Source organism: Phytophthora sojae (genome assembly GCF_000149755.1).
Source record: "Phytophthora sojae unplaced genomic scaffold PHYSOscaffold_5, whole genome shotgun sequence".
NCBI classification, from domain to species: domain Eukaryota; phylum Oomycota; class Peronosporomycetes; order Peronosporales; family Peronosporaceae; genus Phytophthora; species Phytophthora sojae.
In genome coordinates this window covers 3,222,423-3,248,763 of record NW_009258119.1, presented here as the reverse complement: position 1 = coordinate 3,248,763, position 26,341 = coordinate 3,222,423, and the positions used below count along the sequence as shown (strand labels likewise).

Genomic DNA, 26,341 nt, shown 5'->3' with positions numbered 1-26,341 from the left:
CCTAATGCAAGGAACTCGGAAGACAGGATTCTGGTGCAAAAACAAAACTAAAGTTGCTGGAGGAGAAGTTGGATTGATGTGAAGATGTCATAACTAACAAGAATAGCGCTTGATTGTCGAATTACTATAATTGTATGCTCCAGAATTTCAAGTATTCGATGGGGTGGACAAGCTGCTTGAACCCCGAGTCTCAACCAAGCACCTTTTGACAATGCTTGCGTCTGAATGAGGTTGAACCGAAATTATTTAAGACCACTAACGCACTTAAAATTACGCCAACAAGATTGACGAACATATACAAAACGGCAGCTTTTCATAAGAACCACCGTAAGGCGAAGAAGAACAAGAAGAAACGCGAGTAGTACCGACACATTCTACGAGTGAAGTAGCACCCCAAACGCGAGCAAGCGTTCATCGAGAAGAGATGACTGGGCCGCTTGGAGGAAATGCAGTAGGTGTGTCGATATTGCACTGAACATGTCAAGACATTCTACGGTAATACTAGTAGCGTTTTCTTGAACTATGTAGGATGAACCAGGTAATCTTCAACCACCATTGGTGGTGTAGTAGTCGAACACGTCTCCAATCTTCACTTACGCATGGAAGAAGCGGATCCGTTCCGGGTCGAACCACTCGCACGAATTCATCTCGTCGTTCCAGCGGGACGTAATCTCTCCAATCTTCTTGCCGTAGAGCACACGGATGAAGGCGAGCAACGTGCTTTCCTTCTCGTCTCGACGGTATATTTCGCTCATGGCCACGGACGAACGTCCAGTAGTAGCGCAATAGCTGGGGGTTCATGGGGTTGTAGGAAAAAAATGTTGGCTGCATTTTTTAGTGTAGTGTTACCGCAACAGCTCAAAAGAGCACGTTTTACGGATCAGCCTATCTAACTAGGTCGGGGTTAACGTTGGGCAAGCACTGCCGCATGGTCAGGTTGCTCTCTACCTTGTATTCAAAGGAGGTAGATTCCCCACCAAAAGTGGTGATTGCGTGATTTTTGATTTTTGAAATCTACATGTAGAGCGTGAGCAAAGTCAATTGGTGATGTCGTGTAAGTCTTGTGCTTTGAAAAAAGCAGGTAGAGTTCAACTCAGTAACGAACATTCTAGCCTTCAAACCTGCTGTGAGCTCGGCACGAAACGATTCACCATCTCTCAGGTTTTAGTGAGAGCGGTCGCTGACCAGTTTAATGTTGTTTTGCCCGTCGCGAACGACCGAAGCGTTCGACTTACGACTGCTCGCTCCCCAAACATGGGCTTCGGAGCTACCCTACTCTGTCTGGCGGTTTACTTCGTCGCATTGCGCGCTCCTCGAACTGTTAACGCTACTCCTGGCCGAGCAGACACCTCCAAGCCAGGCGTTTTGTCCGCAAAGAGGACCCTAAGAGATTCCGAGGTTACATACGGTACAAGAAACCCGGAATACAGGGTTTTGGTGTCGTGGCTTAAGTTGCTCAAGAAGGAGTAATCGCGGTGGCTTAATGTCCAGATGTGGGTGGAGATGCGAGTGACGGAAGCGTACGTGAAGCAGGAGTTGGGCTTGGCCGGGCTGGCTGGAAAAACGCTGGAAAGTCACCCGAATTACAAGATTCTCAAGAACTTTAAGTATGCGAGGGAGGGGCGCGAGCTGGACGAGCTGCTTGAGCATCAAGCATCGACCAAGTTCCTTTGGGAAGATCTGCGCCTGAATGAGGTTGAGCCAGAATTGCTTAAGACCACCGACGCGTTTAAAACCTACGTTCGGTACGCCAACAAGGTGGACGAAGATATCTGGAGGTTCAAGACGGGCGCTTTCCACCAAAACCACCTCTTTGAACCCAAGGTCTACTACGGAGGCTCCCCAGAAGAAATGGCGGTGAAACTGGAGCTTTGGGCCAAGGCAAAACGACCTGGATGGTATGTGAAGAAGCTGCTATACATCGATGCTCTCGAGGGTACTGCACTTATCTCTCACCCACACTACGCATACTACCAAAAGTTTTTGGATCTACGAGGTAAGTACAAGCAAAGTGAGAGCAAGGATGAACAAGAAGAAACGTGAGCGCTATCGACAAATTCTTACCCTAGTCCAAGAAAAAATACTGTCGTAGAATTTCTTGGTCTCTTCAGTCAGTACGAGTTGGAGTAGCGATATCGACACATCTACTGCATCTCCTCCAAGCTCTCCAGCCCTCTCTCCTCGATGAAAGCTCGCACACGTTTCGGGTGATACTTCACTCGTGGGTCGTTTTCCAGGTAATCCTCTACCACGTACTTGAATCGCACCCACTCCGGGAACTTGAGCACGCCGTCGGTAGTGTAGTAGTCGAAGACGTCCCCAATCTTCACTTGAGCATGGAAGAAACTGATGCGCTCCGGGTCAAACCACTCGCACGAATTTATCTCGTCGTTCCAGCGGGATGTGATCTCGCCGATCTTCTTGTCGTAGAGCACACGGACGAAGGCGAGCAAGGTGCTTTCCTTCTCGTCTCGACGGCATATCTCGCTCGTCGCACCGAGGACGAACGTCCAGTAGTAGCCCAATAGCTCGGGGTTCATGGGGCTGTAGGAAATACTCTCCTTCCAGTAGAACCACTTTTCGGCATTCGCAACGCTCGTGATGGGGAAGGGATCATTCCGCGCTCCTCGCTCCATGGTTTGCTGCCTCTGATGTCACGTAGTCGAGGTTAAACTATCTGGAAATCGCCCATTGTGTCGACAAAGACCGATGACCAAGGCGAGCAAGAGCGGCGTAGTTTATTGGCTGCTGGGTCTATTGTCGTTATGAACTGAGAATATCGTCCTTGCGTCTGGGCCACCGAAGCCTCTTATTTTATCGGATATATATATATATATAACTCCCAAAAATAGCGTGCCCGATTCAAAAACTCTGACAGAGCAAGCAACGACTGTACTTTGGTCAGGCGAAGATGAGCAATTGAACAACTGTTTTTTGCAAACGATTTCGAAGTGTCATACTACTTACTACGTAACAGGGAATCTTCTTTGTATCCGGCAATTAGTTCTTCGGTTTCTCAATTTTCTCTTTTTCGGCCGTGGCAGCATCTTCACCTTTGCGAGTCTTCTCCTTGAGAAAGTTGATCGGCCCCTGCAAGCCCGCTTCATCCTTCATGGCTCTCAGCATCCGCGTATCGGTCGACCGAAGCCTACCTGGAGACACCATCGCTGGGAACTTACTTTGGTTCGACTCGGCGTCGCAGCTGACAAGAAGCGAGGCAGTGACAACCGGGAGAGACGTAGTGAGGCGCATCGGGCACGCGTGGCAGTTGAAGTGCGTGGGCGTTGGAAGGGAAGATGAAGAATACTTCTGATTCGAAGTGCGAGAGCTCATGTTGCGCTTGCTCTCCCCTCAAGTCCCATCATAGTATACTTTCCCACGCCATCCAACGATACATACCATAGAGTTCATCATACGCATGAAATCCCCATTTAGAGCCTTAAAACGGCCGGCAGATGGCGTGAGGAAATCGTGATGGCGTTCATACGGTTCTAAACTATTTGTTGCCGAGGATGGTGTGATGGATTGACCTTGCACAACAGGTCCTTTGACGTACCATCACACAATATTTTCCTACTTCAGTATCAAGTTACATGCAAACGGCGGAATCAGATAAAGTAGCATACTGTACATACTGCATGTATCCAGATCCTTTCGATTTGTGTCTACCCCAATCAAAGGAAAAGGTATCATAGGCATCCCGAGTTACAAGGGGTCAAGCTCACGTCGGAAGGTGGTGAGGTGGAGATCAAAGTGGCCGGTTATGCTGACGACACGGCTGTCTACCTTTCATCTGCATCTCAAGTCGAGGCGCTCTTGAGGGTCACCACAGAATTTGGGGCAGCATCTGGGCTTCTCCTTAACCACAAGAAAACGATGGTGATTGCACTACGGCCGGACGGTCACGCAGGGCACGCCTGCCTGCCACCTCCTCTGCAGTTTCAGGAGCCTGAGCACTAAGGCCGCTATCTCGGTATCTTTGTTGGAAGCAAGAGGGACCCCGAGAGGACGTGGAGCATGGCAGAGCGACAATTAACCACCAGATTGTATATGGCCAGTCAGAAAACAACAACCGTCGGCCAACGCAGCTTGGTCGCTTCAGCGGTCATTACTCCCAAGCTGCTATACATCGGCCAGCATGCCTGGCCTGCAACTGGCACGGTAAATCGGCTGACGACAAAGATCAAGAATTACGTGTGGCACGGCGTCTTTACCTCAGAAGTACAAGGGGCGAAGGCTTGGTTGGATGCGGACCTCGCAGCACTGCCCCGGACCCAAGGGGGTCTAGCTGTGCCCGATCTGCGTTTGGAACTGATGGCGATGGCAACAGTTACCGTCTCAAAGTGGGCGGCCCTCGGATCTAATGTCGATCATATCGTCGGCGACATCTTAGTGTGTAAGGAGCTGATACCTGGTGCCCGTACTCCGGCCACCTTCATGACCCCGAATGCAAGAGCCCCAGTGGTATGCGGCATCCGCCGTCGTTCATCTATGTGGTGAACTGGGAAGGCCATCGTTTCCACGGCAGGTGGCGCTGCTGACCTTCCCGCTCGGGCACCGATGGTTTCGGCCGTGTACCAGTTGGCCCGACAATTCGGATGTGTCGATCTTCACTGGAACGGCGCAAGGCTAGTCACCGACGGGGCAGCTTTACGGTCCGTCTTTTCCTCTTGGCTGAAACTGCCGTCCATGGCCAACAGTGTCTGGAGTGGCTTCCCTACGCTTCAGTGGTGGATCTTCAGCTGATCGATGGCCGAACAGGAGCTATCGCCAACCGGACCTGCTTTCGAAGCTTGCTTACGTACGGTGAACGGCTCCGTGATATCATTCACTGGAGATGTCATGGAGCTGGACTTATCACATTCACCCTGCTATTCCCCCGCAGAAGACGTACATCAGCAATTCGCAAGAGGGTGGAGGCCCTCGTTCTACTATTGGTCACGAATTACCCCCGCCTATTTTATCGAGGGGGCTTCAGCTCGGAGCTACGGATTGAAGCAACACCAGCCGATCACTCGGTGCTCGGGAGGATGACTTCCAGTTCGCCACCATCTGTACAGCTGACGTCAGGATCGAGGGATCTCTCACGGGACCACGTTATCAGCAGTCATCCTCGACTGACTAAGTTCGTGTCCGCGACAGTCGGGCCCGACATTCGAGTTCAATATGTGCATCCGCACCCGCGTGTCCGTCGTCTGGTCTGCTTATGGGTGGGTAATCGGCGATGGATCAAACCACGTCGACATTTTCGAACCATTATTGCTGCTGCATCGCGGAGGCGCGGCTTCGACAGTCGAGCGCGGCGCCAACAACACTGGGAGCGGCAAAGTCCTTCGGCTGCGACAGGTCTCTCAACTTGAATGGGCACGGATCCGGCGCATTGTCGGTCTTAACCCATGGGGGGAGCAGCTCCTGTTTCGGCTCAAACACCAGGCGCTATCGCCACACGATCGCAGTCGTCAACAAGTTGGATGTCCTCATGCGGCGTGCGTTCGCCAGGACCGAGTGGATCTCTACCATGTGTTCTGGAGTTGTCCAGCAGCGGTTCGGCTGTGCACGCGTTTCCTACAGAGTTGGCTGGCATTGGAATTGCCTACGTCGGGCCTGGAGGAGGCTGTCTTTGGCCTAACGCTGCCAATGATCCCTGCGGGGGTATGGACAATTGCGCAGCAGCTTTTCCCGACCGTAGCCGGCCTCGCGCTGGACAATCTCACGGTCGCACTCACGCGGGTGATGGAGAGCTGCTGGAGAATCGGAGCGGCCCTCTATTTTCACGCAGTGTTGAGGTGGCGAGTTGCTTTTTTCGACCCGCTCAATAATGTGTCGTTTGACTATCTTCTGGCTATCTTCAACACTCGACTGCGGAACGGATGTGCCACTGTGCACCTCCACACTGCACGGGGTCCACACTCTCCAATGCTTGACCGAGCGGCACAAGTGGCGCGCAAAGCGCTTCATTCGATTCCGGCCGTGCCAACTCTAGCACTCGTTGTTGGACGTTCGAAGTATCTCCTTTTTTTGATGGCGGCTCCCGTGGTAATCCCGGGCCTGGAGGAAGTGGAGCTGCAGTGGTCCGGGTCGGCGAAGGGTGGGGTGGTTTCGAAATCTGCTGGGTTATCCGCATGCCATACGCGGCACCTTCCACAACGAACAACATTGCAGAAAACATGGGGCTGCTTATGGGGTTAAAGGCCTGTCATCGCCACAATTGGAGACCACTCCATGTGGTTGGGGATAGCAAAATTATCATCCATCAGCAGCAGAAGCGGCGACCACCGAAGGCTAAACACCTTACTCAACTATACTGGCAAAGTCGGCGGATTGCGGATCAACTCTCGGTGATCAGCGTAGCATGCAATGCAAACCCACTCGAGTCATCGGCTCCGACTCGATCTGGGAAGATCTTCATGCCTATGCAGCCAGTGAGGTGGGGCACTGGCTGGAGCACATCAGCGATGAGAACGCTTCGGGGTTCGGGGCCTTCACACCTTAACGGCTGAGGGCAGCCCTGAGTGTGTAGCCACTAGGGGTAATAAAGCTGGGAGATCGGTTAGAGACGACCTCCGTCAAGGTCATCGATGTCGTTAGCCACGAAGTTAACCCCTTGAACACGAGAGCCTGTATTATGCACGATTACAAAAAATGTTTATCTTGTATTAGACATGCTAAGGATTTTATCTTGTTTTAAGTATGGACCATACAATTTTTAAGTCCAAAAGGGTTCGGGGTGCCTCCACCTCGAGTGCTGGAAAATACCACTAAAGTGTCTCAAAATTGAGACAGTACATGAGGTAGACCACACGATCTTTAAAGGCACCGACGCCACTCGTTCAATCTCATTCCAGAACTTGCCGACCAAGAACAACGACCAGATTTACTGCGCACTGGATTGATCTAACCCAGCAATGGGGGAAATCTAAGAGCAAAACTCCACTCTCATGTCGCCGCGAAAGACCCAGAGGGGGTATGAAGGAACCGGCTGCTTCGTCGGAGCTGAGGGACCGATGTTCCGACTAGTCACGTTTGACTAGGTAAGTGATTGCGATGTTTGTAATACTACTGGCATTTTGCCGACATGCGTAAATGATGCAGAAGGGTAGTAACAATCTTCGACGGCTCCGTTGCACTGAAGCGGCTGCCACAACAGTACCGGAAACCGCGGATCGAGAGAAAACAGTGAGCAATGACATCTTGTATTCTTCACGTTATGTTTGTGTCTAATCGTGTATGTACATGCTACTACTGCAGCCGCGAGTGCTTCGACCGACGTCACAGCAGCTTCCGTAGCTCTAAGCTGGCCTCAGCGCACCAGCTCTCCGGGCTGCGGTTTGATTAGCTGAGGATGCTGATGCCGAAGGAAACGGTGCGGTTCATTGCTATAACTACTATCTACGCCACTCACTTAGCTAATTTCAAAAACGTTTGTTGCTATTGCAGTTGATAGAGCTTCGCTCGGTGCCAAGGCTGTCTGTCACAGCCTGCGAAACGCAAGCCAAAGGTCTTCTGGCTTATGTTCGGCGGCAACAGTGCGGGAAGCTGTAGATAAAGGTGCGCCTCAAGGCTATTGTGTGCTATTCAAGTTACTCATGTGTCTAATCGTGTATATACGTTTTTCGACTATAGTTGCTAGAGCTTCGACTGGTGCTGTGCCACGTGCCGGGATGACGCAGGCTTTCTCAACCCTTCGGTCTATCCGCGCATCGAGCTCCCTACGAGCAACGTTTCCAGCAAGCTACATACCAGGGCAACGCACGTCATTCAGCGAGTCCCACGTCATGCAATGTTGCGGTCAGAGGTATCGCCCAATTAATTGCGCGTATATGTCAGGAATAAACCACATAAATGAAGGATGATGATGTTCAAACGTTGTTGTTCCCAGTTGTCCTATGTCATGCGCTGAATAGCTAGTGTGCTTTGGAGCACGCTCAATCTTGTTTTGGTCGCAAAGTTATCTTAGCGTGTCTGATACAAGCTATCAACATCGTTATCCCGTATGTACAGATCTGAAGTATACTGGCAAGCGTCATACCACCATAACCGAATCGGTAGTGACGGTTCTGAGCAGAGCGAGAACAAACAAGTGGAATGGAGACGCCACCGTGTGACCAAAGTGTTCTTCGTGTGGAAGGAAACTAGGGTCTGAAAGGACAGTGAAACGACGTTCTATCACAGCGCAGCGAGGGCCAGGGCGGCTCAAAGAAGGCCATAGCTTTTTTGCGTTGACTTGTGTGCCAAGGCAACAGCGAGTCTATTTCCTGCCACAAGCCCTCACTTCGGCACAGGTGAATGATACTATGTTGTCGTCATCGCAGTAGAAGATGGTTTCATGTGCGGACGACCACAGACGGAGTGGCGGAGAAGAGGCGATAACAGCGAGGGCGATGATGCCCACCAGCCTAAGCGACGACAGCGCGACGATTGAAGGGTGACAGATGCGAGACAAAAGGTGCAGAGCTTATATCTTAATTTAGGTATGGTATCCACGCGCTCTTTTTTTTGAAAACAAGGTTGCGTTTTTCTGTCAAAAGCCGGCCATGTCTTTGTTCTTTACCATGGCTTCCGTGCGACTTTCCATATACAGGATATACTAGAGGATTGGGCTGGTAGTGCGCCTGAATATGCAATTTCGTCGAAGCAAACCAAAATTGTTCGGTTAAATGAACAGAAACTTGCCAACATTTGATACGCAGCATCTGTGGCGCCAGTGCTATTCACGGCGCGCCCCGGAAGTGATGTAGATGTGCAGAGCGATGTAGTGCAGCGGGTTGTTCTTAAACGGCGCGTGGAGCTGCTCCTCCGTGATCTCCTCGCCGAACTCGAGCGCCACGTGCAGGTGCGCCATACGGCCCTCCGTCTTCTCCACGAGACTGGAAGCCGACACCTGGCGGTTGGCCGCGTCCATGAGCGTTACGATCAATAGTAAAAATGCATGACGGTTTACAGATTCATGCTTTTTCTTCGCGTATTCTCAATATATTTCCGCATTGAATGATGTAGACTAGAAATTGATCGACCGTCAGCACAACCATTTAGCCAGCGTTGCCACAAAATTAATTTCTCCGAGTAATCCTAAGAAAAGTTGTATGAAAACGCGGCGAAAATGATGAGTGATCTGGACTACAGAGCGCTCCTACGACCACCACCGACGAGCGGTGTCCCGGTCCTCAGTTCAGCTTTTTCGGTCGCTGCAGCAGCCAACCCCCCCCCCCCCCCCGTGCTCACGGTAAAAAACTCCGCTGCTGGGGTGCCGAACTAGCTGGACTCACCTCGCCGCAGAACCACCGAACGGACCGACACTCATACAACCCCCCCCTCCCCTCCTGCGATCACCGGTATGTCGCCGCGCTACCTACCATGCCTCGCTTCATCATCATCTCGCCATTGCGCATGCTATCTTAGCCGCATACTGCTGAATGTGTATTAGACTTTAGCATTATTCTATCTTGGTCGCAGCGCGCCAAACATCCTCCGCGCTTTTGTAGATTGATCAAATATTGCTGCACAAACTACTTGCATAGCAACTAGAAAACCGGGTTGCCCGCTATCGGCAAATACCCTCTCCTCCTTCATTCAAACATTTGAGAGCTGGTACCTTCGTACTTAACGTTTACTCTTACGCTCTGGAAACGAATATCCTACTGAACTAGTTTGCCACTCCACCGATAAAGCCTCTGCTTTTACGTGAATTTCAAGAAACCATGCGATTTCTGAGATTATTAAATGACTTTACTTGATTTCAGTAGGCTTTTACTTCATGTGCGCCACGTATCAGGTGCATCGAATTAATCCTGGTTGGGCTGTCCATACTTCGTAGCCGAAGCACTACCAGGAAAATCATACTAAGTTCAGTATTGTAACCCTTCCCAAATTATATCGGATAACCGCCCTAGGGTTTAGTGAAATGGGCACGCTGGAAATCGCTCGCGTTCAAGGGGTTAAGTGGCATCGATGTACCTCAATGCCAAAACAAAACCAAAAATAAAAGGTATCATGACTGCAAGGAAGTGGCCTTATATGTACAACCTCCGCGTCTAGCTGAAAACACCATTGTATACTTCGGCTTGGTATATATATTTGTTACTTCAAGTGAAAATCTACCCGAAGTAGATTTGAATTTTAGTAGTCACATAGATTATAAACTTCAGCTTTTGATGCTAGCAGGAAAATAAAATCCTTGACAAGCTGATAAAAAAATCCGTTCTCACTCCATCACTGCTATTATACAGACAAACCTCGAAAAAAGGTAAGATAGTTGAAGCTATTTTAATGCTGGAACGAACAATTTGGTGCTAGAAGACGGAGACCGATCAATGTTTACATCTTTTTTTTTCGCAATATCTTCAAAGACGCACATGTTAGCAGGTATATTCAGCGAATCACCATTGAAATTTCTCTTTGATTCATTGGCATACACGCGTTTCATTTCAGTCTTTGCTATCTCAAATTGAACTGAAAAACCTCCAGTGAATACGCAGTAATCAATTTTTCTCCTCACAGATATTATGTCAGGACAGGGTACTGTGGTGGGGTCCGTCCAGAGCTGGTAGTGTTTGGTAAACTCAATGATAGCCGCTGACCGTTCGAGAAACGAAACCCATTTAAGCGTCATTACTTCTTTGCAGCTTCATCTTCAGTGAAATTCTCCACCTCATTTCTTGATTCGCCTGGTGGGTCCCACAAGCAGCAGTTCTGTACCGGAATGCGCTTCACGGTCCACACCTTCCTGCTGGCCGTATTCGCGCTGGTCGCCATTGGCGGAAGCCTCGCCTCAGCCGCCTAGTCCAACCGCCTGAATGTCCAATGTGGAAGATTTTTCCGTGGTGCGGAGACGAACAACGCCGACACCGTCGACACGGAAGACAGTAGCGTGAAAACGTATCTGACAGAGAAAGGGAAGAGTTTGACCACGAACGCGACGATCAAGGCCTGGCTTGCTTTCGGCAAGTCGGACGAGCAAGTGATGAAAGCGCTGGATTCAAGAATGGCTTGAGCCGAGCTCAGCTCGAGGCCCAACCGAAGTTTAAGACATTCAAAAAGTTCCAGGTGAACAAATGGCTCAAGGAAGGCGCTTCCACTTCCAAGGTCTGGGACGATCTCGGATTCATGTCGTAGGTAAAGTCGAGAGCGCCGACGGGTTCAGGACCTACGAGAAGTTTGTGTCGGCGTTGGCTGACAAGGTGCACGAGTACAACAAATAGGGAGGGAAGCGGCCCAAGCTCAAACCCATTACAAATTCTCGGGAGATTGAAACTACAAAGCAGATTTTGGAAAAGGCAGGCTACAGCCCTACGACGACTTTTCAGGTTCTGAATGGTGTTATACTGTGGCCCAAGAAATAAAGTACGTGGAGACCAACGGTAAGTAGCCAAGAAAGTGTAGTCACTGGAGTCTATTCGCCTAGATACCTTAATCACCAAAACACGGGCGTTGGATGCACTTTTTTTGAACTACTGGTACAGTACTGTTGTACATTTTAATGTGGCATTATTGTTATTAAAATAAGGGTAGTGCTGAAGAAGTGCACAACGTCCTGCCACATGAATGGCGTTATTACCACCACAAACAGAACGAGGTGAAGTAGCATACTATAGTATAATAATATTATTATGTACCAGGAAGGCCACTATACTTGGCTTGCTACTGATTGAAAGTTGAAGGTTGTTGTTTTTGATTCGGATTGGTTTGAATGAGATATTAGTTTTGAATGTATATCATCGGGACCTCGCAGGACTCGAACGCCTGTCAAGTGCGTAACTTCGTAGCCCGTAGACCACTGGACCACCAGGGGACCCTTTTCGAATATGTACAGGCTGGAGGGTCATTGGACCTAACCGAACTACGGGTATACCCCGAATATGTACCAGATCCGCTCTCGATGTGCGCAACCCAATTAAAAGGTATCATAGTTGCAAGGAAATGCGCCATCATACACTCTCTGCGTCTTGCCGAAAACGCCAGTGTGTAGTCCGGCTTGTTAAGCTTATAGTAGTATACGTTTTGTTGTTGTTGTTGTACTTAAGGAGTCATTTAAGTATGAACATCAGTTTTTCATGCTGGCTAAAAACAAGAACATACTTGACAACTCAATTTTAATTTTAAAAAGTATATATAGCAGTTCTCACGCAATTACTTCTATGTATTGTAATCGTCGAATGCTTTGTCCCCTCGAAAAGGCAAGCTATTTAGACAGAATAGGTCAAGGGTACGTAAATAAACAGGAGAAATAGCACATATATAAATGAGTATAAATAAGGGTGTGTTTGGCCTAATCGGAGTCCGCTCCCGGTTGGTTGTCTGGCATCGTTGGCTCAGCCAGCCATTGTGAAACGTGCTCCGAGTTGCAATGCACTCTGCAGACTTCCGATGGCGAGCTATTACGCTGCACTACGCGTACAAAATACCATTGAAAGACAACTTGACGGTGCGGGAAATATTACACATTCCTATTTCCAAAAAGAAAATTTTGAGACTTTTATTTTAAAGACTTGAGAGTGATGAAGGATATGCATATTTGAAGAAACATGTACATATGGTTGATCGGCCCACGAAACTTGCACAACGGAGCCCGGTATCACTACCAGCCATACTTACCTGCTTTATTGTCCGCACCGTCAAGTTGTCTTTCAATGGTATTCTGATTTCCGGGTGCAATTCCGGCTCGATAAGGTCGCCTTAACCGACCAACAGGGGGAGCCGTCACCCTGAGTTGGTAATCAAACTCTCCAACGGTTCCCTCACTAACTTGATGGGAAATGTTTCGATGCCATACTAATGTACCTTCAGCGTGGGTGTACTCATCTGGTCAATGGTCAGCCATAGCTGTGGCCCCAGCTCAACGTCGAGGTCGTAGCAGCGCTGAGCAAGGCTGGAGGGACGTAATACCAGGAGCTAGCGGCAATTGTATGACCTTTGTAGCGCACTGGTATATTAGCTGTCAAGCCTATTGTCGTTTAGAATGAAAATATCATCCTCGTGTCAAGGCTACAACCCTTAGCCTCTTATACCTATCGGTTTATGTAGAACTTCCAAAAATTACGCGCTTAGTTTAAGACTCTGAAAGCAGCAACGACTGTATAAGCCATTTAACAACTTGAATATTTATCTTGACGTCGTACTCCGTAACAAGGAAGATCTCTCTCTCAACAGAAACATTCGCCGATCTGCAGCGTCTACAATTAGTTCTTAGGTTTCTCGACTTCTCTTTTTCTGCCGCAGCCCCAGCTTCAGCTTTGCAAGTCGAATCGTGGAAAAAGTTGACCGCCCCCTGCGCGCCCACTTGCTCCTCCATGGCTCTCAACATCCGAGTGTCAGTCGACCGAAGCATATCAGGATACGTCTTCGTTGGGAACTCGCCTTGGTTCGACTCGGTATTCGCCGAGATCGCGTCGCAAGCAACGGGAAGTGAGGCAGCAGCTACGAATAGAGACGTAGTGAGGCGCATAGTGCGGGCTTGGCAGTTGAAGGACTTGAGTGTTGGATGGACAGATGAAGAATGCTTCTGATTCGCAGTGCTGAAGCCTAATGGGCTTAGCCCATGTTGCGCTCATTCGCCCTTCAAGTCCCATCATGGTATGCTTCCTCACGTCATTCTCATCCTGGGAAGCGACAATTTCTTCCACTGGGAGTTCGCGATGCGTATGACGCTCGCGAGGAAGGGGCTGCTGGTGCACGTCCAAGTGGTGAAGGACCCGGCGGAGATGAAGGAGGCCTGGATGCTCAACGACAGGAAAGCGCTTGGTCTGATCGCTCAAGGCGTGGCTGTGGAACACCACACGAAGATTCGGTCGGCGACGTCGGCTATCCAAGCCTGGAATAGTTCTACAACCGGACGACGATGCATAATCGTGTCACGATGACTCGTCGGTTCCATGAGTTCAAGATGGAGGACGGTGCGGCGATGGCGAAGCACCTGGACAAGTTCGACGAGCTCATCGTGGGCCTCCGGACGCTTGTAGAGCCGCTCGATGACTCCCAACAACTCGTCATCCTGCGGAGCAGCTTGCCGGCGGAGTTCGATTTGATCGCATCCATCGTCGAGAACTAGAAGGACGTGACCTTCATCGAGGTGAAGGAGAAGCTGCTCAAGGAGTACGAGCGGCAGGAGAAGAAGGAGACCTCGGAGCGCGCGTTGAAGGCTACCTCGTTCGGAGGTAGGGGCCAGAACGGGAAGTTCGGCAAGGGCGGCAAGGCATTCGGCCGCAAGCGCAACAGCGGACGAAAGGTCAGTGGCTTCAAGGGCAAGTGCTTCAAATGTGACCAAGTGGGCCACATGAAGCAGGACTGCCCGGAAAAGGCAAATGGAGACACCGCCGAAGACTCGGTGTTCGCTGTGGCGGAGAATCCATCAGCGGGTTGGCTGATCGATAGTGGGGCGACGGCTCACATGACGCCTCACCGCGATGACTTGTTCGAGTACAATGAGTCGTCGGCGGACATGTATGTGACAATCGCGGACGGGAAGAAGATCCGCGTGGCAGGGAAAGGGTCGGTGCGCCTAACGGGCATCGACGGCAAGCGCATCAAGATGGTGGAGGTGCTCCACATCCCCGGACTCGACCGGCGACTACTCTCGGTTGGGAGGTTGGCTGAACGCGGCATGAGTGTCGAGTTCCAGCGGAAGTCGTGCGTCATCTGGGACAAGACGAAGGCGATCGCCTCGGGGAAGAAGGTCGGCAAGGCGTACTTGCTGGACTGCCAGCAGGACATGGTGTATTACACCGAGTACTCGGGAGTCGACGGGAAGTGGGAGCTATGGCACGCTCGTATGGGACACTTGAACGGAGACGCTATGGCAAAGACCCGCGAGGCGACGGACGGGTTCCCGACGACTCAACAGCAGACGAAGACCCTGTGCGGAGGATGCATGAAGTGCAAGCAGACGGTCGCACATTTCCCGTCGCGGTCGACGTCGGCGACGACTCGACCGCTGGAACTAGTTCATACGGACGTGATGGGTCCTATGAAGACGAAGTCCATGTGCGGAGCGAGGTATGTCCTCACATTTGTCGACGGCTACTCGCGACACGTCGTGGTGTACTTCTTGACCAAGATGAGCGAGGTCGTGACCAAGTTCAAGTCGTTCATGAAGCTGTACGAGAACCAATGAGGACAGCGCATTAAATGCCTGCGCTCGGACAACGGCACTGAGTTCGTGAACACGCCGATGACTGAGATCTGCCGGGTGAATGGGATTATGCATCAGAAGACGGTCCCGTATAGCCCCCAGTGGCGGAGCGAATGAACCGCACGACCATGGAGAAGGCTCGAAGCATGCTACACTACAAGGGCGTGGTGGGCAGAGGCGGTCTGCACTGCTGTCTACCTGATCAACCGGTCGACGAACAGCATGCACCCGACCAAGACTCCGTACGAGTTGACGTTCAAGTCGAAGCCTCGGCTGGACCATCTTCGAGTCTTCGGGTCGATTGGTTACGCCCATGTTGACAAGTCGCGACACACCAAGTTGGAGCCTTAAAGCTTCAAATGTATGTTACTTGGGTACGCCGACGACTCAAAAGACTACCGAGTGTACGACTTGGAGTCGAACAAGGTGAAGGTGCCCTGGTCGGTGAAGCTGGACGAGCGCGAGGTGAATGGCATCTACGACATGGCGACCAGCGAGAACTCGCCGATGATTGAGTTGACGGAAGATGTCGAGGATGCGGCACTGCCCGAGGAGATGCAACGACCTGCCGCCGACAAGCCGATGGAATCGGTGGAAGAGACCGTCGAGGACACGGAAATGCATAAGGCGGAGATGCCGGAGCCATTCATGCAGGAGCTGACAACGTACCGACGACTCGCGAGACCGGTATGGAATGATGACATGGTCTTCCATCCGGATCCGGAACGGACCCGGCGTGCCCAAGAACCGGTACTACAACTTGGAGATGGTTCCGCAGACGGTAAGGAGTCGAAAGAAGATAGTCCCGATGACTCGGACAACGATGATCACTTCTGCCCACCGTCTCCAAAGCGACCCAGGGTGGACGAAGACAGCCTATTGGCTGAGGCGGTGCTGGCCTACGCCGCAGACATCGGCGATACCAATGACGCACCCACCAGGTATCAGCAGGCCATGCAGAGCGACGACTCGTCGGAGTGGGTGAAGGCAATGAATGTGGAGCTCAAAGCACACGCGGACAACGGATCATGGTCGCTGGTCCGTCGGACACCGAGTGCTCGACCGATCGGTTGTCGCTAGGTGTTCGCAAAGAAACGCGACGAGCACGGCCGAGTCATCCAGTAAATGCCCACCTGGTGGCGAAAGGGTTTAAGCAGAAGTATGGCGTGGAATTCTTCGAGACGTACTCGCCCGTGGTCAACATGAACTCGATCCGAGTGGTGTTGTCGGTTGTGGTGGCCGAGGCGTACATCACCGAGCAGCTGGATGCGGACACCGCCTTTCTCAACACCGGGCTGGTGGAGCGCGTCTACATGGAGGTGCCCTACGGAATCATCAACGCGAAGAACATGATGTATCGGTTGCAATAGGCGATCTATGGTCTGAAGCAGGCGGCGAATGCCTGGCATAAGACCATCCACCGAGTCTTCGTGGGCATCGGATTTCGGAGCTGCTGCGGCGATCAGTGCGTATACGTCAAAGGCGAGAAGGGCAGGTTCGTGTATGTCTGCCTGTTCGTGGACGACATGATCATCGCGGCCAAGATGAGCGACGAGATCCAGGAAGTCAAGGTGGCGCTCAAGAATGCGTTTAAGATGAAGGAGTTGGGCGAGGCCAAGTTCATTCTCGGTATGGAGATCGACCATGACTCATCGGCGAAGACTCTCATGATCAAGCAGACTCGATACATTGATGATGTGGTGAAGCGGTTCAACAAGCAGGACGCCAAGGTGGTGGTGAACCCGTGCGAGTCGGGCATGAAGTTGTCGAAGACTCAGTCGCCGATGACTCAGAAGGAACGTGAGGAAATGCAGGCGAAGCCCTACCGAGCACTCACTGGCTGTTTGCTGTACATTACAACGTGCACCAGACCTGATGTGGCGTACGTCGTGACCCAGTTGTCGCGCTTCCTCGAGAACCCCGGGCAGCAGCACTGGAAGGCTGCCATACGCGTGCTCAGGTACCCGAGACATCGGCATCGCCTACAATGGGAACGCGAAGAAGGTCGAGGTGACGGCGTACACCGACGCCGACTGGGGCAGCAATCTCGACGACCGACGCTCGGTGTCGGGCATCATGGTGATGATTAGCGGGGCGCCGGTGGTCTTCAAGTCGAAGTACCAGCGCACGGTGGCGCTCAGCTCGGCGGAGGCCGAGAACATGGTGCTGAGCCTGTGCACGCAGGAGGTGCTGTGGACCCGCGCCATGCTGAAGGACATGGGTCACGAGCAAGTGGGAGCTACCCGAGTACGGGAGGACAACCAGGGCGCGATCGCTCTCGCAAGCAACGCCTTCTACAACGCGAAGACCAAGCACGTGGACATCAAGCATCCCTTCATCCGCGAGAATGTGTCCCGAGGACTCATCGTGTCAACTACGTGCTGACGGAGGACCGGCTCGCGGACATGCTTACCAAGACGTTGGGGACGAAGAGGCTCAAGTACCTGATCAGCGCAACCAGAGTCGTCGGGACGATGGTGCAGCATTAGCGGCGAGTGGGAGTGTTCATGAGTCTTCGGGAGCGCCGCCAATAGATGCACATGGACGAGGAGAACGTGTGGACACATCCGCCGATAACTCGGAGGATCCGACGGCGACGGGAGAGCCGGCGGCAGCCGGGCTCTGGATACACCAATGGCTGGTCAGGGAGACCCATATATACTGAGATCAAGTCAAGCGGAACCCGGGAGTAATCCGTCTGATGAGAGGCACCAACGAGCACTAGGAGAACAAGAAGGAAAGCTGGAGGGGAAGACTAGAGACTAGTTTGAGAGACGACAACATTTAATCTTACTTCGGAATTTGCCCCCTCAACCACAAGCTACAAACCAACAAGTCTTCTCCGGCAGCTTGCCGTACTTGACCGTAGGATGTTTGTTCTTCGTGCAAATGAGGCAGCTGCGTTCGTACTTCTCGACATTGCGTGCCATGCCGGCCCACGTCAATGCGTTCTGCATCGTCTTCAACATGGCCGTCACACCGGGGTGAATAAGCCAATCGTGGTAAGCAGCAATGATAGGGGTCTGCAGACTCGAGGGGGCGATGATTCAGCCGGTGTTGCTGTCCACTTGCAGCTCCACGTCGCTAATCTCATTCGTCGTGGCGCTTTTCAGCGTCGCTGTGCCGTCTCGCTTCTGACAGCGAGCAATCTCCCGTAGGTCAACATTGCTGAGGGTAGTCAAGTCCATAGCAGCGACTGCAACCAGTGTCTCCTGCTGCTGGACGTCCGAGTCATCAGCACGGGGTAGCCGAGAAAGGGTGTCGGCGACCACATTGTTTTCTCCCTTCACGTAGTGTAGCTCCGGCCCAAATTATTCGATCTCGAGTCGCCAGCGTAGCATGTGTACGTTGTTGTAGGTTCCGTAGGTCAGGTTCAGATGATCAGTGTGGACGTGGACCTCGTGTCCAAGCAGCATCGTCCTGTACTCCTGCAACACCAACTGGATGCTCAGCAACTCGAGCTTGTTGGCTGGGTACTTCTTCTGCTCGTCGTTGCATGTGCTATCAACGTGGAGCAGTGTAGGTCACACTCCATCTTGCCGAACCGACACGTACGTCTGATACAAGGCATAGCAGGTTATACCAAGCCTCATTGGCTCGGTATCAGAGCCTTCTCATATAAGAGGTACTCGCTCACCTTCTTTTATCTCTAAGTCACAGAGAACCAACAAGTCGTCAGGTCTCCGGTCGCACTGGTTTGAATCGTACATGGCTTTCTTGCAGAACTCAATGACCGGTTGGATAGAGTCATCGCGATTCTTCGAGCGCCAGCGCTTTACGTAGTTTTTGACTTGGTCCTGCTCGGGTGGGGCCTTAACTTTATCACAGATAAGAGAAAATAGGACGTATGGAAGCACGGCTGAGTCCTCTGCTAACTTGGCTCCAATGTAAGATTTCATTTCTGCTGTGAGAATAGGGTCCCTTGGAGATGCGAGAACCGAGTTATCCATGGTGTGAGCACCCTCGACAAAAACGACCGCCGCATAGTTCACCACACAACATAGGATTTTGTAGCTGCAGCGGCACTTGGCTAGACTATCCTTGTATCGTGACGAGCTACATTCCGTCACAATATACGGCGTGTCATGAGGCAAGGCAACAAGATCGGTCTCTCCACAGGCAGCATGACCAACTCTACAGTTCGTAAGATTGTTTTTCCTTTTGGCGAAACTTGGCATAGTGGACACCCACGCGTCTCGTTGGATTTCTGCATTTGGTGGGGTTGTCCAAATCATCGTCCAAGGAGGACATCGACTTCTACTCGCGCCACCCTAAAGAAACAAGTGTAAATAAAGTCACACAGATTGATGGTTTGTAGCAGGACATTTCAAATAAACAATAGTTTGGACAGTGAATACCTCGTCGCCTAGCCGTTCCCCGCCGCCTTGCCGCCCGTCGTCGGCTTGCCGTACACTACGACGGCGTGCCATCCGCACCTCCACACGAACGTTGATCTACACCACTGCAGCAAAGTACAGACTGATACAGACTGGATAGCCCGTGATATTTTTATCGGGAGGCACATGAATATCAAGATTAGGACTCGGTACTTCGCCGAGTTCTAGTAACTCGGCACAGCGCCGAGTTATTCCCCAAGCGTAACTCAGCACACCAACCCCTCGCTGTTGGCGTCCAAATCTTCGGTGTTTCCGCCCCCCCCCCCCCCTCCCCAACTCGGCACATGGCGGACCCCTAGTTTTCGGTGCTGACGTCCATTTTATCGGTGGTTCCGACCCTACCTCTTTGATGCTGGCCACCAGCTTTGGGATAGCCTCTGGATGTTTCTTACTTGTATGTCGCATGGTGTGTAGTGTACCGTGTTGTACCGTATCATGTCTTGCGATCAAAATACACATAATAGTTGAGCAGCTCCGCTCGGATTGGTACAGTACACACACAACGATACTGCTGCATTATGATTAAGCATCGCGTGATTACACCGACGATGCTTGAACATATTGGTGATTGACGGCTAACGCGGGACTTCAACGTACTCTAAAACTTCCAAACTGGCGTATTTTACCCAGTATTACGACATCAAATAGTAGAAATGGAGAGCACAGCGCGGCGGATCCTCGGCAACAATCCCAGGTTTTTGTCCATCTGGCAGTGCTAATTCGAAACTTCATTCGACGTCAACGAAGTCGTCAATCTTGCAACCGAACGGAAGAAGCGATCGACGTTTCTACAATGCATTGTCCCAAGACGCCATCTTGACTTTCCCTATGCAATTTGTGGCATAAATACTTTCGAAGCGGCGCAGTACGCGAAGTTCAAGTCCAAGCGCTGGCGTCCATGCATGCAGCTGTAGTATTAGCTCTGCATGTATCGTGATTTGCAATGATTTTGGCAATATGAGGCGAGATTTGCTGTATTTATAGCGATCACCTGCTAGATTTACGATAAATCGAGGTGCATTGTTGGGTGGAGGCCTAGAATTACGCTAAAAGCGCCACAATTCTGTCGGGTTTTATCCACAAGCACATAGACACACGGCAATTATGCATAATAGGTTGGATGTACTGGGGATCATGGACGGTGGTGTACTGGGCCAATGCATGGCTGTTGACAGGCTCTCCCAAGTCGATATATATGTATATATGCGGAGGTGGATTTATGCATAATTTTAGCAGGTCGTGTATCTTTTTCACACATATTTAGGAGCAGGCTTTGCCATATTTAGCGTCTAAAATGGTCGGCAAAATCATTGCAAAGCACAATAATTCACGCCATCAAGAGATTATTATCCTTAGGCAACATGTGGTTTACAGCAGTTGCCTAGCAACAGGAATGGCCTACGGTCTATTATCTTGATATATTGTGCTTCGCAGACTTTTTGGCACTTCAGACTGTAACTCGTACGACTTATCGAGCACGACTTATCTATAAATCGTACTCGAGTACGAATTGCTGTAAGTCGTGGATGGTCAATCAGCACTAAGTAGTGCGCATTGTCATCTCCTGCATGATTTAGCACATCCAGCATGGATTAGCATCCTTTTGGCACTTTCCGAAAGTGCCATTCCGAGCCAAACTGGCTTCGAAACACGACTTGAGCAAGTCGCATTCAAAGCCACTATGATTTACCACTAAGTACGAACACTAACTAGTGCACTAATTAGGAGGGCAAACTGGTTGCAAAGCACATATAAAATGGTTGTCCCTGCGTGTGTGATGGTCCCTAATACGGAGTTTTGATTCGCTAAAAACATGGACCAATCAGATTCCTAGATACGTCGTCCAAAACGGCTGACGGTGCGCGTATCTAAGCACACGCTACTTGACGGTGCACATATCTATGTACATAGTTGGATTGGGTTTGCTGATACGTTGTGTGCATCTGAACACAAATTGATGTTGTATTGGTAGCCCCACAACGCATTTTGCTTAGGGACTGACGGTGCGCTTATCTTATCACATACTGAAGTTAAGTTTGTGGGTACATGTATAATACATCTTAATATATAAAATGGAGTTTGGCGTGTGTCGTGACGCCTAATACGCCGTTTTAATACGTTGATAGCAATAACCCAAGTCAGTGCAAATACGGTGTGTACCCATCATTGCCTCCTGCGGCAACACCTACGCGTAGGTTACTGGATGGAGTGATATCAATCAGCATGCGTGCACCAAATGACCGCTCAGAGTGGTATGGATCAGAATACGTGCACCCAACTACTGCATGTATCAAGCAAAATACACAGATACGTGTACCGAACGACTGCAAATAGTGGTAGGAACCAGAATACGTGCACCACCCAGTACACCTTTTCAGGGCGTCCATCCCAAATGATCGATTCAAAACAACCAATACGTGTCTACGCTACGTGTTTTCCTCGCCTCCACAGGGTGATCTTCTTCCCTAAAGCGCTTTGGCAAGCTGCAGTCGTGAGTTGGCAAACGGCAACATATCTTGGTTTCTTTACAGTTTGTGCTCCCACCACATAATTGAAGGTTGCAGAGCCAACAGACTAGATTAGCTAGATAAGTTGGCGAGGAAAGCATAGTTTCCCAATGTCGCAGTTAGTAAAGATAGAACAACCGCTGGAGATCGGTGAGCGTTGAACAATGGGACGCCCACTTTCGAATTCGTCTCCTCGCAGCTAACCCGCCACGCCACGCCCCTGATGTGCAGTGAAAATGAAGATCATTCCCCCAACGTGCCATCGCTGGAAATTGCATGTAGTACCTGATATGTACCATATGCACTGGAATTATCATGAACGTGTCTGAGTTGGTTGTTATTGGACATCCAAGGCACTATGGCAGTAGTTTGGAGGTCACTCTCACTTAAGGCATTATCATGCCACATTCGTTACAACACCTTCCAGGTAAGACTGGTGCGCCGCTGTGCGGCGCACAAAGTCGCTTGTAACACATATTGTAGAGGCAAACGATTCAAAAAAGTCACGTTAAACATCAAGTATATTCGCATTGGCTTGTTGCAACCCTGAGCAATGCCCTGCAAGTCGTACAGCTTACAGGTGTGCATGGACAACTTGCGCCTTAGTTGGACTGGATGGGCGGCGGAGGGGGGATCACGCGGTTGTACGGACTCTTGGTGATCGGCGTGCGCACGTAGTAGAGCTGACGCTCCTCGGGCGAGTTCTCCTTAACGTCCACACTGGCGGTGGCGGTGGCAGGGGCGAGGCACATCATGGTGGCGACGGCGGCGATGGCGAGCACTTTGACGAGCTGCATGGGCTCTGTCTTGGGGCGGAGACTCTTGGAGCGGTGCTGTGTAGTGCGAGGCGAATTGGAGAATGAAGAATTGAAACGTGGGTCTGATGTTCTCAGTGAAGAGATCCGGAGCGGATAAAACCGCTGGTTCCATCCTCACTGTCGTAGACAAGGCATGGCTGGGTATTAACGTGTTTTCTGTCATATTTGTGTCATCTTGCAGTGCAGAACATGAACTTTACGGTGAGTTTGTATAGTGTCGATTTATGGCGGTACTTTTATGCTGTGTTATTTCCCCATGAAAACTGCTTTGAACTGTTGAAGTGCTATAAGGGGCTGATTGAGTTCTTGGTGTTTGGTGTCTGGTGTGTGCCTTTGACTCTCTCCTACCCCTACCTGATTGGTTGGCTCATACGTGTTCCTGTTTTTGGGAAAGCAGCTCATTCTGGCTATGTGAGTATTTCGGGTGATGTTTTCGGAAGTGATGGCAGCACCTCTGGGCTCCCCCAGTCAGGACAAAAAGGTATAAACAGCCACATCACATGTGCAGAAGCCCCTGCACTACAGACAACGACGGATAAATACGGCAACGCAAAACCCGGCACACATATGTTGTACTTTTACAATAAGTAATTCAGATAGCCAATCAACTTCGAGATTTACACTTGACATTTGTATTCCATATGGTTTTAAGTACTTTCTCTAAATTTGTGTGTACTTTATGCTCCGTTACGTGTATTTTATGTCATTGCCTTGTATAATCTCTATCGTTCCTGACAGAGAATTCTGGCACATTTACTATGGAGGATGCCATTCAGTGGTGCCGGATTTATCCGTCGTTGTCTGTAGCCGCCCCGCTACCGTTCTACGTATTTACCGGGCCCCATGCGCTGACTCGATCTCGTTCATAGCGGCCGCGCCATTTCTGGCTTTTCAGAAATCCAATAATTAGATGCCTCCCCTTTCTGTTGGTGTTGGCCCCAACACAGTCGTGTCGCGGTCAACACCATTGAAAATAATTGCAACCAATCAGATCAAACCGTGTTGCATGTTTATGTTATGCCTTCCCCAACACCCTAACTTCTACACGTCCTCACGTCACTGATGTGTGGATCTGTTACAGCAACAGCAGGAATACCAGTTCGTTGAGCCGATCCCGACTGGGTGCACGCAACTAGGCGACGAACAAACTGCACATGTATGCACAGCTTCTACGAGCCCGAGCCCGTCTACTTCAAAAGTGGGCTCCCCCTAAAACGAGAGCCAAAAGTCGCACAAAATGGACTCCCTCATGGTAAGTACGAGATCAAGGAGCCCTGGTCCGGGCTCCCCAAATTTAGCTTCAAATCTATGACGGGCTCTTCATAGTAATATCTGATTGGCCAATTTTACCTATCCTTAAGGCGAGCAACTTCGCGTGATCGATGCGCCACGCTAGAAGATCGAGCTCAAAGATCGCCAAACTAGAAGATCTCGCGCCGCTCATATGTGTACAGCCGCTCCGAGGCCACCCCAGCGTATCCGATAGCCCTTCCTTCCCCTCAAGGAGAAGCCCTCTTTCCTATGCCTTTTCAGGTTAGAACCTGGAGATACTTCAATGACGGCCAATCATCAGCGAGATATTTAACACAGGAGAGGGGGAGCCCTTAACGAGGGCTCACAGTTCTGGAGGGCTCCTTTCACTTAACCTATTGAACTCAAGAGCCCAGGAGCCCGAGCTCGCGACTTTTTGGGTTCACCCAAGAGCCCAGGAGCCCGGCTCTCCCCAGGGCTCGTAGAAGGTGTGCATGTACTGTATGTACATGCAGAGTTGTACAAGACAACTGTGCACAAGTACTTCGAAGAACAGTACTGCACGGTTAGAGCATCTCCACCGGTGCTGAGTAAAACTAAATGTGTACACCATTTCCCAAGCAGACTGGTTGGTTTCCCAACCAAAGTGGTTCAAAGCATTTTTCGAGAAAAACCTCATATCACTTTTCCCAGGTATTATCAAGCAAAGTGGTTCTGTAGAAAGTTCTGTAGAACCACTTTGCTTGAAAATACCTGGGAAAAGTGACCCTGTGTTGACAACAGCTCCCGCGAGAAGAACAAGAGGAAGAAAGGCTCGCTCATCTCGGGGAACAACAAGGTGCTGGACGCTCTCGGTTTCAAGTCTCGCAACGTGCACAACGGGTCTATGAGTGCAGATGAAGAGGTTGAAGGGGAGCAGCCGCTGTCTCGGCAGATTGCAGTCAAGTTGACGCCCGAGGAGAGAAGCACGCTCGAAGCTCGATTCCGCGCGCTTATGAAGGAGCGCGAACTTGGTGTTGAGCATTTGTCGTTCACCCTAGCAAGTGATAGTTCATCGGACTCGATCTCCAGCGAAGGTTCGGGTGTATCTCAAGAAAACGATGCAGAGCAGCCAGAAGACCAGATCGACCGAGAACAAGCAGAGAATTTGAACGCCAAGCCGCCGAGAATGAACATTTGCATGATGGTCACGGGGAGCAGGGAGGGCAGCGTCCAGCAGTACGTTGCGATTGGACTGCGACTTCAAGCGGACGGCCATTGCGTTCGGATAGCAACCAACAACGTCCACCGGGACCGCGTTGTAAATGCTGTCTTGCCTTCTACCCACTTGGCGGCAGTGAGGCCACTACAACCAAGTTCCTGCAGTATATCCACCGGCAAGCGGAGAACAAGGCACGACGAAGATCCTGGCTCTTAGACAATGTTCGCCACCGAGACCCGTTCGCAGAGATGAAGGATCTGCGCGAGCTTGTATTCTCGCTTTGGCCAGCGTGCCTGGAGGCGGACCCACTGGCACCGGGCAAAACCTTCCGCGCAGACGCCATCATCGCGCACCCGTGCGTCTTCGGACAGGCGATTGTAGCCGAGCGTCTTGGCGTGTCATTGCACTGCATGGGCGACGCCCCACAGTCTCGGACCCAGGCGTTCCCGTACCTCACGAGTTCAAGCACGGACTTGCATCTTCCATACCATGAAATATCCGACTATAGGACCTATCCGACCTGTACCAAAACCATGGTACCCTAGAAGGATGGACTCTAAAAACAAATATATAAGTTTGTGTACACACCCAGAACAAGGCCAGTTCAAACCAAACCAAAATTACCGGCAAACCAGGTTTGAATCGGTTTCATGGTTTGAACACGTTTCATTTTGTAACTCCAAACCAAGCATGCCGTTTTTGCGAACCAGCGCGCTGGTTTGAACCGCGGCTGCACATTCGCAGGCAGTGCGGCTTTTACAGAATGGATCGCGGTTAGAATCACTTCACTGTTATCGTGCTCTTCGGCAAGGCCACGACAACAATTATCGCGATTGAGAAACCGCTTCGATCAGTGCGACCACGGGAACGCCCAAAGATAAAGTAGTTGCAAGCAAGCTTACTGTTAGCTTGAGCCAGTCTCCGGCTCATGATAATATGGGCATTTGCCCTCAAACTTTCTTTTGCGGTAAAAAAAATATACACAGGCAGACACGACGTCAGAGAGTATATAAATCCAGATATTCAACAAGTTTACTCGATAA

General features: G+C 50.8%; 5 protein-coding genes across 5 annotated transcripts; 3 read left to right on the top strand and 2 right to left on the bottom strand.

Annotated features, from left to right (window-relative positions):
• Nucleotides 1–1,476: 1,476 nt before the first annotated feature.
• PHYSODRAFT_432380 (hypothetical protein) lies at nt 1,477–2,001 on the top strand (the record flags this gene model as incomplete). The annotated part of the gene is made up of 1 exon (XM_009530769.1): nt 1,477–2,001. A coding segment is annotated over one exon (525 nt), but the record flags the coding sequence as incomplete, so codon positions are not given.
• A 143-nt stretch (nt 2,002–2,144) lies between these two features.
• Nucleotides 2,145–2,636, bottom strand: PHYSODRAFT_260052 (hypothetical protein; the record flags this gene model as incomplete). The annotated part of the gene is made up of 1 exon (XM_009530768.1): nt 2,145–2,636. The coding sequence occupies one exon, from the start codon at nt 2,634–2,636 to the stop codon at nt 2,145–2,147; it is 492 nt and encodes a 163-aa protein (XP_009529063.1).
• Nucleotides 2,637–10,699: 8,063 nt separating this feature from the next.
• On the top strand, nt 10,700–10,990 carry PHYSODRAFT_265365 (hypothetical protein; the record flags this gene model as incomplete). Its single annotated transcript, XM_009530767.1, has 2 exons — nt 10,700–10,744; nt 10,829–10,990. 2 exons carry the CDS (start codon nt 10,700–10,702, stop codon nt 10,988–10,990), a joined length of 207 nt encoding a protein of 68 aa, XP_009529062.1.
• Nucleotides 10,991–18,171: 7,181 nt separating this feature from the next.
• Nucleotides 18,172–22,867, bottom strand: PHYSODRAFT_346562 (hypothetical protein; the record flags this gene model as incomplete). Its single annotated transcript, XM_009530766.1, has 3 exons — nt 22,641–22,867; nt 18,472–18,625; nt 18,172–18,408 (listed from the first exon to the last, which is right to left on the bottom strand). The coding sequence occupies exons 1-3, from the start codon at nt 22,823–22,825 to the stop codon at nt 18,172–18,174; spliced, it is 576 nt and encodes a 191-aa protein (XP_009529061.1). The 5' UTR covers nt 22,826–22,867.
• Nucleotides 22,868–24,083: 1,216 nt separating this feature from the next.
• Nucleotides 24,084–25,843, top strand: PHYSODRAFT_333580 (hypothetical protein; the record flags this gene model as incomplete). The annotated part of the gene is made up of 3 exons (XM_009530765.1): nt 24,084–24,098; nt 24,891–25,315; nt 25,435–25,843. 3 exons carry the CDS (start codon nt 24,084–24,086, stop codon nt 25,841–25,843), a joined length of 849 nt encoding a protein of 282 aa, XP_009529060.1.
• Between the last annotated feature and the right edge of the window lie 498 nt (nt 25,844–26,341).